Source organism: Toxotes jaculatrix, chromosome 22, assembly GCF_017976425.1.
Source record: "Toxotes jaculatrix isolate fToxJac2 chromosome 22, fToxJac2.pri, whole genome shotgun sequence".
Lineage (NCBI taxonomy): Eukaryota > Metazoa > Chordata > Actinopteri > Toxotidae > Toxotes > Toxotes jaculatrix.
The window spans coordinates 6186625-6199920 of record NC_054415.1 but is presented as its reverse complement, the minus strand read 5'-3'; the positions used below and the strand labels follow the sequence as shown (position 1 = coordinate 6199920).

The window sequence follows — 13296 nt, the reverse complement described above, 5'->3', positions numbered from 1 at the left end:
ACACAGATGCCATCTCTCTATTTCCAACCTTGTAAATACATAGCTTTTTATACTGGGGTTTGGGGAGCAATAGGTCTTTTAACAGACAAAAAAAGGTGTTATCATAGAAGTAACAGGAAGTTGTTTTTCCCTTGATCAATGTACAGTGGATAGACTGAGAAGCGACCTTATGTCTGTCTATAGGGACCCAGATTAACCCAACCCTTTACACCAAACACTTAAGGTTTACCAGAGTCTAACCACACAGAAGTCTATCTTAACAACTCAAGTAGTTGCAGGAGAATTTAAATGTGCTCACACTGGATGTTGCATGTTTCGTTGGTGGTCAATACTATTTTTGTGTCCAGATATTATTAAAGAAAAAAAGAATGAGGTAGAGAAAGATATAGAACAAAACGTCATAGAGGGGGAAATTATAAAGAAACCTTATTGAGATTATCGATGATGTATGCTGACTGTACAAAGATTATGCTTGTAAAACCTGTCTGGTTTTTCACTTGTAAGTAAACAGAAAAAAAATCTACTGTCATGGTTTTGTGATTGTATACAGGAGGTATTGATAAATTATGCAAATTGTGCTGTAAAAATGGCTGTTGCCCCATGTCTAAATATTAAATATCAGTACAAATGAAGTGTTGTTGTGTGTTGCCTTTGGCGTATACTAAATATTGCATTATTATAGATACATTTTCAAAAATGGCTCGTTTGCAGATTCCAATGATACGAAGTACCAGAATATAACCACCAGATGGTGCCATTTGCTTTCATTTAGAGCTGCATGCGAGGTCTTACATGTCCATGCTTACATCCTTACAGGGTCTACAAGGCCAAGGAACACCAGCACAGGTATTTCCACTTACTGGTTGAGTAGACCTCATCTCAAGACTGTGGGTGGCTGTGATCTGTTGGTGGCTGTGTGAACTGTCCTTTTTTTCATAGCTGGCATTTTGACTTGTCATAGAAGGGAAAGCACAGGTGTTACTAATAATCGTTATCATTGCAGTGGGACACTGAACCACCACACATTCCTTGCAGGAGATTCAGATCACCTGGTCTGACTGCCTCAGTTTCCCTCTCCCTCCTCTGTCTGTCAGTTTGTTTACTACACCATGCAATATCCAGGAAGCATGTTCTCCACTTGGATGTGCACCATAGGTACCGCTGATTTTATATGCAGCTGCCCTTGTATGTAGTTAAGTGCCATTCGCCCTTGTTTTTGTCATTGTACTAAGTTATGACATCAGTGACACTATTCTTCAAATCATTCTCAGCCGGTACAAATTAAAGCTTTCCTGTCTGTTGCTTTGCCAAGTCATAAAAAGAACCAGCTAGAGTATACATTCACACTTGTGTGTACTTTGTAAGTGGCCTAATAAATTTGAGTGTCACTCTGTGGTCCACTCAGTTTGTAGTACTAACACAGCACTTCTGGTTTGTACACTGTGAGTCGATAGAAGGGACATTTCAAAAGCACTTGAGAAGCCAGCAGTAGAGGTCCAAACAATGGTGAAAGCATCAACTTGAATATAGTACATTCCCTGACAGTTTGGTACTGGCTCATTTCAAAGATTAAAGATGTGTTTGCAGAATTTATTCTCATCCAGGTGATGAACATCAGCATTTGATATACTGCAGAAGACTGGATACAATTCTGAAAAAGTTATTTCTTGTGTAACATATAATTTGTCTGTTTCAAAAACATTTGGATTGCATTAGGAGTTCTTTATGTTTTGGTCAGCAGCAGTGGTTTTGATGCCAGCTCTACCAGAAGTGAATCAGTCTGTGACAATACAAGTTCATAGACAAGCCAAGAAGTTTGTAGGAATGAGCAGCTGTGTGCTGTCCTGTCCACTGTTCATGTCTTTGACGTCCGCCATAAAACAGAGAAAGCTCTGAAAGACAAAAAAAAGAAGTTGTAGAACTTTGGCTTGCTGTGTGATCAGGGATTTCTCTGAGATCAAACCATCTTCGGCTTTCAAATTTACAGATGTGTCAAGCAGTGAAAGCCTCAAGAATGGGCCTGTATCCAGGGTGCATTGATGAAATACAGTGACGCCACTGAAAAGGAATTAATTGTCCCTTTGAGTTGCAGCCAGTGGCTTGAAAGACTGGACATGTGTTGTTTATTTCCTGAGTTTTTGTGTTTAAATGAAATATTTTTGGATTGTTTTGGTGCCTAATGATGACCTACAGGGTTAAATTACTCCAATTCTGCAACTAGTACAAATGTTACCAGCAACAAAGACATTTTTACATTTGCAAATTGGTAAAACATTTGAGTGCACTGAGAGCATTTGGTTTTTTTTTTTCTGAGCTACATCACAAGCCTTCTTGTCTTCTGTTTTTCATCATTATTTTTGTGTTCCTGCAACATTATGAGGAAATTGTCATGTAACTGAAGAGAAGTTTGATCCAGGAAAACAGCACATAATTATCCATTTTAGTGTGAGGTTTCGGTTTCTCAACATCACAGTTGTGTGTTTCTGATTGATTTGCTCATTCTACTCTCCTTCCCTTCGTGTTACTCATCATTCCAACATTAGTATTTGAGATACACAAAGATTGCACATTTCAAAACATGTTAATACTAATAGCCTGTATTTATCTTGGTTTTGCAAACCGTATTTATCTTGGTTCAAATTAGTACAAGTTCTTTTGAAAGCTTGATGTTTACTGGGAACTCAGAATGGTTATTTACTCATTTCCGACCCTTAAATGTAGGGCCTACTCTTTCGCAATCCCCCTAACTCTGTCACACACACACACACACACACACACATAGTCTTTGTGCAAAAACTTGGCAAAAATAGCACCAAATTTGGGCAATATTACATTGAATACCAGCACTTAAATAATCCTACCAGCAGGGGGAGTGAGGAGCCCATTTTGAAGAGTCACCCAATGGTGTCTCTCTGCAGCGCATTTCTTTTAGGCCTTTGACCTTTTGTTTATTCCCCTTCTGTCAAAGAGTTCATGGGGAAAATGATACAAATACACAGAATACTTGAATGCATTTTCATTTGTTGATTTTGTGTGTGTACCTGTGTATGTGTGTTTACAGACAGTCAGTCAATGGATTATGTGTGTCAACACCTGCAGGTGGTTTGTAGCTGCTGCTGCTGCAGCTACAAACCACCTGCTTCTGTCTGCTGCTTGTGTTGCAAAATAAAAATGAGTTGTGTTGCAAAATAAACATGAGCTCAGCTCCTCACACCTCAGGAAACATTTTGTCACCAAACATCCAAAAGAGTTTTAGCTGTGTTACAGTATTTAGTTAGTTTATATTCTATTCTATGTCTAAATACACTGTGACAGCAAAACTTTATGTTTCTAAGAGAAGTGACACCATGAAAGAGATAAATATCAAAATCCCTCTTCTCCAGTCCATATTTGGTGCTAACAGCAACACGGAGGCAGCAATGAGATGTGACATAGGACACGTGCTGACTTCAAAATGGTGGTGTTGCAGTTACATGATACTTAGGTGCATTCCACCAGGGCATTTTACTAATTTTTAGGTTTGAACCATCCAGCCACATTTTAAACTGATATTGTGTTTTCGTGCAAATATTCTTGTAGAAAGAATTTATCAAAAACACAATGAAGCAGGTCTCTGTGATAAAAAAAAAGAACTTTAATTAATCAGGTATTTAGTTAACGCAATGAAACCGAACCCAAACCACTGCTGTGATCCTCAGTTTGGATCTGTTTGTTTAAAAAAGCTTTCTAGTGGAACCATTTTCACATTGCCCATTTCAGAATACAGTCCTAGTGTATTCTAAAATTCTAGTGTAATTATAATCTTTGCTCGGACACCTGTTGCAGACACCATAAATGGCTGCGATAGCTGTACTGTATGTGGCTCAGTGAGCAGCAGTGAGTCTCATCTGTACTTTTAAATAGAGAAAACATTTTAAAAATAGAAGAGTGCTGTGGTGTTGCCACAAGCTATTTTCAGAAACTTTGACATTTGGCTGTATTTGGAAATTCAGAGTCACATCACACTAGATTTAAAAGACTGAATTATTCACAGTTGAAATATATGCATCAGAAGAAATAGTGTAGTGTTTTTGGAAATACACTAATTCATATTGCCACAGGGAGTCTGGCACAGGTTGATACTGGTAGGCTGATTTTTACTTTCATTTTTTACCTATAGACAGATTTCCAGTCTCTATGTTAATGTAAGCTAACAAGCTAACTGTAGCTTCATATTTTGTGGACTGGTTGACTTCTCACGTGCTTCTTGCTGAAAATGCTCACAGTTTGATCAAAGGATGCCTTGCTCTCCCCGCCAGATCCCACTTTGTTGTCTACATTATACCCTTTTTGTCTCACCCTCTCGTTTTATGTTCCCTGTGTTGTCTTTCATTTTCACCCTCTCCATCCCTCTTCTCAATAACTCTCCCTCTCTTTTTCTAATGGATCCCTCAGATCCTTCACTTCTAAAGATGTCTGTTCCCTTCTTTTGCCTTCAAAGATGTGGCCTGCGTCAGACAGGGGCCTGGAAACTCGTCGCTGTCGCCTTGCATCTGTGATTCACTGAGCGGTGAGGCTGATCAAAATGACAGAGATCTGGCGAGGCCACAGGTGACGTCGCCGGATGCATCATCTTATCAAAGGTCAGCCGGGGGTCACACATCTATCCAACAGGGCTTGATCTCCAAAGAGGAGTCGACAACAGTCAGTTGAGGGGTCAGTTGGAAATATTTGTTCTTTGAGCCTTTGTGTCTTGTTGCAGAAGGGAATAGAGCTGGATAAGAAATGTGGTCAAACAGATACAAGAAATTTTATATTAGATTGTTTTGATGAACAGAACCTTTAACTTTTTCCTGTTAAATTTGTTCACTTGTGCCAAAATGGACACCCAGAAAAATTCAGATGATACACAGATATGCTGCCACCAGAGTAGTGACCAGTGTCAGTGTCTTGATATTAGATGAAGCCAGAGTCCAGGAACATAAATGTGAATTAGGAAATAGAGCCTGGAAAATGTCAAAAGATAAAGACGCAAAAACAGAAGCAAAAACATAATTTTGTAGGAGGGAAACAAGATTTTGTGAGTAAAAAAAAGTTGAACAGGAGAGCTAAGACCCTTCATGTCCAATCACCTCAAATCACCCCTGAAGCCAACTTCCTGTCACTGGATGCCTGTTTCACCCTGAAGCCCTCCTTCGCCGGGCAATAACTTCTCCTCCTGACAGAATAGCTTTCACTAATAGTAATGTGATCAGTCAGTGCACAGAGGGGACTGAGGCTGCCCCTGTCCCAAGTGAGACATCATATCACACACACTCGCCATCACTCCTCTTTCACTGAGTCAACAAAGCACAACCATGGCTACCATCACCAAGGAGGAGAGTGTGGCGTTTTTTGTTTTTGTATGTGTGTGTGTGTGTGTGTGTGCATGTGTGGTGACCTACAAAAGCTGTGTGTGTCATTACTGAGGATGACCACTCAATGACAAAGACGAGGATGCCCATCAGCAGCTATGAATTTGCAAAGAAAGAAAAAATTTAGGACGAAGACTTGAAATGGGGGGAAACGGCTAGCTTGGATCTGTCCAACAAACAAAATCCACCTACCGACACCTCACACGTTATATCTCCTTTCCATACAAAAACTAAATTGTAAAAATGACATGTTGTGGATTTACAGAGGGTTATGTTCCTGACTCATACTGTGTTGGCGAACTCTAGATGCCTAACTCTAGGTTCTAACTCTCTGCAAAAAGCATATTTCCCAAAATGTTATCACTGTAAAATAAGCTTAAACACAGTTTCCTCAAAAGACACTAAACTCCAGCTAAACTGTTTTTTTTTTCAACTTAATCACACACAAATCTCCTGTAAGGATGGTTTTTCCATCTTCTGTCATGTTCCATCTCTTTTCTCTGGTTGGATCTGACAATGGAGATTGCATCTGTGTCAGCTTATGTGGAGATAAAACACATGTCCCATCATCTTTGCCAGGAAGACACTGTGTGTGGGAGATACCGATTAAACTTTAAATGTGGAAATCATTTGTTGTCAGGGTAACGCTCTCGCCCAGAAGAATTAATAAATGATTACAGTGTAGTACAATTTTCTTTCCTCTTTTCTTGCATGAGTGCAGTTTCATGAATTTTCCTCTTTAGTGAAGGCTCAGCGGTCTATACATCAATTTGTTTGTCTTGCAAGATATTGAAAAATATGAAAGGATGTGACAGTGACATTCAACTTTTCAGACAGGAGTCAGATTAGACAGATGCTTCTTCAAACTGTATCATGTCATGTGGCTTGGACTGCTCTCTGAATGCTTATGATCTGCATTTTTCTGCTGATGTCAGCATTAAGAAAAGAACAGTTAAAAAACCCAAAGATGATCACAAATGCTGGAGTTGGCTAAAAGAAAAAAACGTGTCGTCTTCACTTGACTTTAAAGTGTAATTTAATGTAACAAAAAAAAAAAATGGCCATAGGAGCATTTCAACCATTATTTGAATAAAATGCAAAAGCCTTTGCCCTGTAAATGTGTTTTAATGAGCTGCTGCATTTTTTAAAAAATTAAACCTTATTATCTCAGATTTTATATTAAAGATCAGAGTTTAGGAGAGTTGGTTGAAATGGATTGTTAAGAGCTTAATGGATGAGCTTGACACTAAAGATTATGGCATTGTAGTTTCTTAGAGTGCAGCCAATCAAAAAGCATGTGTTTGATGAATTTGGAAAAACCGATTTTTATTTTCTCAGCTCACTTCCTCCAGTTTTTCTCTTCTTAGTCATACTGGGAGCTTATCTGTTTTGTTTTGCCCTCTCTGTGCTGCTCCCAGTGTGACACCACACTTTAGGGTGTGCACTCGCTGGCTGGGAAAACAACAGCCTTGTGGATCGGTTGTGAGGAGTCAACGTGGAGACAAGGAAGGGGTTGCTAGGCGACAGCAGCCGGGCAATTCCCTGTGCAGGTGGGTGGGGTCGGGAGCTGGTGATAGAGGCCACACCTGCTGCCTGCCAGGCGCACACACACACACAAACACACACACACACACACATGCCTAATTCACTCAGAAACACAACCTGTACATCACACTAGCTGGATGCTAACTTTGTCTGTCTACTATTTGGCGTTGGACGGGGGGACATACAGAGGGTTAAAGGTGTAACCTGTAAAACTAAAACAATACTCTCCTCACCCCCGACCTCTGAGCCCTGCCTGGCAAGAGGTCCCAGAGGAGCAGCTTTTGTATGAGTTATGGTGAAACCTGAGTGGGGGGCTATGGACAGCTATTTGCACAGTAAATCTATTTGTGTGACTCATATGATAGAAGATGAGCAACACTTTGCCTTGTTTGTCTGCTGTGACCCTCTGTGGCAAACAAAGTGAACTTTGTTTACCATAGAAATAAAAACTTTGGGGTTCTGTGATAAGAAAGTGGCTCTGAGGAAATTAGTCAGAGATTAGTTTTGTATCTGATGAGGGGCTTTGGAAAGAGAGTCAGAAAGTACAGTATACTCTTGTGGTATTTACCTTGTTGATTGTCCCAGCAAAGGAAATGTCACTTTATATTAAGTTTGCCACAGCCCTTGGAGCGAGCAGAATTTATTATCACATTTCTGCATAAGCAGATGCACTGCACTGTGGCAAAATTAAATGAGAGCGTATAATGATACACATGATAAAACAGAGAACCTTTATTAGATGAGAACTGTGAGTTTTTCCTGTGACGATTCATTGAATCTGACATGGACAGCCGTCACTTGGAGGGACTGAAAACGGTTTCAGCAGCACGTGAACACACGCAAACAAACGTGTCCTCGTGTGAACTCAGAAGTCCCACCTGGTTTGTGGAGTATCTTTGTTATCAAGGATGCAGAGGAGGGAGAAAGCAGCCAAACAAAACTGAGCCCACGTTTAAGAGGCAAATTCATTCTTCATACTAAGAAATAACTATCTGAGGATGCTGGATTTTTTTAGGCTGTAAAGAAATAGAAAATATACTCAGTTTGCATTGTGGTCCATAAGCTGGGGGTCATATAAGGTTGATAAATGAAAGTCTAGAGAGTAGACAGGAAGGTGACTGAATTGTGTTGAGAGGTGTCGCGGAGGTGTTGGTGCCAAGTGTCCTGTGCTTGATAAGACTCCAACGGCGAGAGAACCATGTGTAACTGCTGCTGTGTGCGGTGGGCAGAGAGTGAGCCCGGAAACCCATTTGTGCCTCAGGAACACAAACACACAAAAAAAACGCACACTGTAAAAAATGTCATTGACAGTAATCTACACTTCAAAAGTATACTATTTGTGTATTATATTAGTGTATTTTCTTGATCCTAAAAAGTTAAATTTATATACAAATTTAATATTAATGTATTTAATTCGTTATATTTTCTCTACTTTATGACCGGATTTTCAGAGAAATATTGGTGTAAATTTTTCATAGAATAAAACAGAAAAGTATCAGGTTTCTTCAAAGAATTTAGAAAAAAAGACTCGAAATTAAAATTCACGAAAATTCATTTAAATTCATGAAAAGATCCCACTCACTTTAACACACTTTCCCACGTGTTTGACAGCAGGCATCCTGACAGCTAAATGACGGTTTCGATGTTTTTTGCAGTGTGCGGAGTGGCACTGCTCCTGCCGGCCAAGCTGAAGATCTAAATGTGCCCTCCCCTTTTCTCCTTTTATTTTTTGACACACGCCATAGATCTGCTCTAATAGCCTATCGCAGTTTGAGATACACACTTAACAGTCACGCATACACTCGCCGAGCCCAAAAAAAGCACACTTCTCAACTCCACCGTTGGGGGGGGGAGGGAGACACCAGATGAGATTTGTTTCCAAACGCGCACCGATGGCGGTGTGAGGCGTTTGGCTGAGAAGTACGCACGGCGCGGTGGAATTGTGGAGCTTTTTTTTGTTCATCCTCTCTGTGTCTGGATCGTGGTGGAAGGGAAATAAACAAAGCCATGGATTACTCAGTCTACCTACTTTTACTCCTGTCAACCATTTCGTCTGTGTCGCTCGGACGATTCCCGGACGCGCATAAGTGAGTAAAGCTTCAAAACAGCCTGTTGGGTTTTGAAAGTCCTGGATTAAATGCTGTGTTAAGCAAGAAAAAAAATGCTACCTGCTATCATTTTTCAGAGTCAGAATTTAACTTTCTAATAGTCGGTGATGTACAAATATATTTAAAGTATTTGTATTTATTTACTACAAGATAAGTGTTGGACATTTCTTCCTTAGATTCGCATTCCGGTTGAAGTGAATTACAATTGGTGGAACATTACACTTCAGTGGTTCTAGCCGAAGCAAGTGATGATGATTGCATATTACTTTGGATTCAACTTCACCTTGTGAAACGTGATATTTAAAGCTACTGCCCATGTGTTGCCAGCTCGACCCTCAGTGACATGTGGCTTGCTGTCAGAGGTCTGAGTGTGGTTCAGAGATTGTCAAACTTTTTCCTGATTAGCATCCACACACAGAGAGAAGCAAAACCACAGTTTGGAGATTTTCTTTTTTTTTTTTTGGGATCCACATTTGAGAGGATTTGTGTGGGTGAATCAGTTTTTTTTTTACACTACAGGACAGTTGATATTGTAGCTTGAGAGATAATACTTGGGCCAGTTAAACACCTCTGATCAGAACGGTTCTGTCAAAATAAAAGAATAGTGAGCACAAACAAGTATTTTTCCTTTTCCTGCAGTCCATGTGAGACAGTCTTCTTGTGGCCAGACCCCAAAAGCTAGTGTTTTATAAGACTCATAAACTCATAGCTAAGCAGATGGTCTCTCAGTAGGTGCTTGTCTGCCAGTTTGCTCTTAAATGTGCTCACTTGTCACAAATTGTGTAATAATCCATCTCCATATGAATTGAACAGTTCTTATTATTTCCAACATGCGGGCCAGTAGTTCAGTTCTCTGTAATTCATTACAAAAATCCAAGTTGTCTTGCCTCCATTTAGGAGTAGAGCTCAAAACCCTCTACTAAACCTGTGGGTTGGTAACCCGGCCTGTGAACTAAAGTGGATGTATCACTAGCTCAGTCGAGGTATCACTGCTTCACGGTGTCTAAATTTGACTCCCAACCTCTATATTTGCAGTGCAACATTAATAGATGTAACAGATGATATATCCACGGTCACAGGAATACAGTTCCCAAATTAAACGAACGCGTAGGTGCGTGAGCGTGTTGAGCTACCACGCTGCACCTCACAAATCAACAGGTTTAAGATATTCCAGATGGTTCTAATGGAGGCAGGTCTACAGTCCTCGCTTTTCAATGCAGCCCAAGTACAGTTCACCAGAGAGGGGGTGAGCCATGATGGCACTCAGCCTAATGGCCGAGTACAATGATGTCAGACTAGCAGAGTGGCCTGCCCACTCCCTATATTTCATGGGCACTAAGTGGATTGATCTGTGGGTTGTGTACATGATATTCACACAGGCTTCGGGAGCTGCAGACCCACTTTCACCGACACTGTGGGCTTACTGAGCAGAATTGGCAATCTGGCAAGAAAAACAATGATAAAACTCACAACAAGATTGGCAGGAGTTGTTCCTTTGAATTAGGAAAACCTAATTTTGGAGAAAAGACGGTGCCAGAATCAAATTAGAAAAGACCCAGTCCTCTCACATAGTCTGTATTTTGACATTTGCTTCTGAGCCATCAGTAATAGTCACAGTTCCTTCAATTCAAAGTTCTGCAAAACCAGGCAAACATTGCTGACCCTCTCACAGTGTCTCTGTCTTTGCACCCAGTCTTAGTCTTGGTGTACTCTTGCGGTGATGGTGATTTTGAGTGACAAGCTTCATGCTGACTCCTCAAGGTGAAAGTAAGAGAGAAACAGAGACTAGAAGGGCAAGGATGGAGAGACTGACCCAGCATGTGTCCCTCGAGGAAATTCAGAAATGTGGACAAGCGAAGTCTGAAGCAGCTCAGTGTTTTGTAACTTAAAACAGACATTTACATAGAGCATGTGTACTCTATGTTGTTTCTCTCTATCTGTCTTTCTTTCTTTTTCTCTCACCTCCTTGTCTCATGGCTTGAAGTGTGACTGTATCTCTGGGCTCCATCTCTAACCTCACATGCCAGCATCTGTATGCTTCAGATCTTCATGTCCCCTCTCTTTATCTCAGCCCTCCCTCCATCCCTTCTCACTCTCTTTCTCATTGCTCTCCCTTTCATCTTGTTCATTCCCTGTCCATCCTCTTTCCATCCGGCTCCCTATGTCTCTTTATCTCTCTCTCTCTCTCTCCTCACTTCTTTTCCTTGTTGCTTGAAGGCAGATGATTAACATCACTGAATCTGAAATGCAAAGTCTGATGTCATAGACTGTGCCCCAGAGATCCCGGCGCCAGCGAACACATTGAGAGACCAGGGGAGATAAAAAGAAGAGATAGAGATGGAGAGAAAAAGAGACAACAAGAAAATCCAGACTCGGCCTTGTTGATCCCATATGTCTGCTCTATATTCAACACTTTGCTGCATGGATTCTGCATGTGTAGTGTTTTCTGTCACCGGCCTCACAGCTAAAATCCCAAGAGTTGTCCAATTCTTTGTGTCACCAGTTGCCAATACATTGTGCTGAACTGAAATACTCAATCCAACACTTGATCATGTGCTTCTTTCTGGCTTTCACCTTAGTCACCGACAAACATATTTTGTTTCCATCCTCCATTTTCCACAGTTTCTGTCACCCTCTGCTTTGTTTCTCCCACTCTCACTTGCTTTTTTTTTTTTTTTTTTTTTAAGGCTAACTAGATTTCATGCTCAACCAGCTAAAGAGCCATGCTTCTTGTGTTCATGGTCTCGTCTCTGGCAATGAGTGGGTATAATTGGAGGAGGCACTTTGAACAGAGAGCAGCATGGGCAGTTGTAAGCATGGATGGTGTAAAGATATCCGCTCACTTCTCAGTTTATTAGGAACACCCTTAGCTAAAACTAATGCAGTCTAATACAACAGTCCTGCAATAAATCCCACCTTCATGAGGGTTAGAATGCTCAGGTTTAGTTGAAGAGGTGTTGAATCAAATGTACGGTTGTTTCGGAGGCTGCAGTTTGTGGTGCTGTTTAACAGTGTGGGATTATAGAAAGAGGTGGTATCAATCTTCAAAGCAAATTAGCTAATTTCCAAAAACTATTCCTTTATTTTTTTCCTAAAACAAGTGAGAAAGTCTGCCATTAAGTTCAGGATATCATCTTTCTGTCCAGCTTTAAGAGTTTTCTTGACTCGTGCTTAATTTTTTTGATAGTAAATTAGTTTTCTGCCTTGCTTTGGTTTGTATGATGTATTTGTGTCTGTCTTGACACTTGTCTCATCCCAGTGACCTGATACTGACAGCAGCCTGCGATGAATATGGCTCAGTTCCCACTTGAAACCAACCATATGCATCTTATTTCATGACCAAACGTCCCCCCCTTGGTCCCATATGCCTGGACTCATTGCTACTGAACAATTGAGTGATAAAATATTGCAACGCAAAAAAAAACAAAAAACAAACTCTCTCAAATATGGAGATAAAGAAGCAAATCTTGAATTTAATCTGCCATGCCACCATCACACAAACACTGTAGTCATGATTTAAAAGTTGGCTTGCAACACAGAAAACTTGTTAATCCTTTTACGTCCACATTTGCTTTACGTCATTGTGGTGTCAGAAGATTTGAACCAGAAAATGAGGCTATATCCCTGGAAAATTGCACTATGGTCACAGTGTCCAACACATTAGTCTTTTGATATCATTATTACAAATTCTGTTTTATTTTTGTCAATGAAAAAAGCTGCAGGCTTTGTTTCATGATTGAATCACAGGGCCTTGGACTCTTGTGTCTTGCGTTGGGAGAGACAGAGAGATTAACAAGGTCTCATCTACTACACTGTTGCCCATAAAGTTGGAATAAAATATATTTTACATCCTCTCATGAAATGATTGTGACAATGTGATATATTCTTGATAGGTTAAGCATATATCTTCTCAAAACTTTATTGATCAGTTTCTACCATTGTGATTTCTGATGTGAATAATAGGAATAAAAAGAGGAATGGGTCTGAAAACAAAGTTATTCCAACTTTATGGGCAGCAATGTATAATCAGGGGATGAAAAAAATCCAAAATCAGTTGATAAATTAGATTTCCCTTCAGCTTATATTCCAGTGTCAAATCTAACATGACAATGATAATGTGGGGAGGTTTGAAGAGGATGAATCAAATGTAATGAACAGATGGAAATGATCAGCTTAGGGCTGTCTGAGGTTTCATTGGCTGAGATTTGCACCTCTTTGCCATGGGGGGGGGGGGTGGGGGTTGGTGCTAG

At 40.4% G+C, this 13296-nt stretch overlaps 1 protein-coding gene across 3 annotated transcripts in view; it reads left to right on the top strand.

Moving 5' to 3' along the window:
• The first annotated feature begins 8686 nt into the window (after positions 1–8686).
• LOC121175959 (voltage-dependent calcium channel subunit alpha-2/delta-1-like) overlaps positions 8687–13296 on the top strand; it is a 73322-nt gene continuing 68712 nt past the window's right edge. For all 3 annotated transcript variants that reach the window (XM_041029854.1, XM_041029853.1, XM_041029852.1), the window contains exon 1: positions 8687–9025. In XM_041029854.1, the coding sequence (XP_040885788.1) occupies positions 8946–9025 (80 nt within the window). In that variant the 5' untranslated portion in view covers positions 8687–8945. The remainder of the gene's footprint in view (positions 9026–13296) is intronic.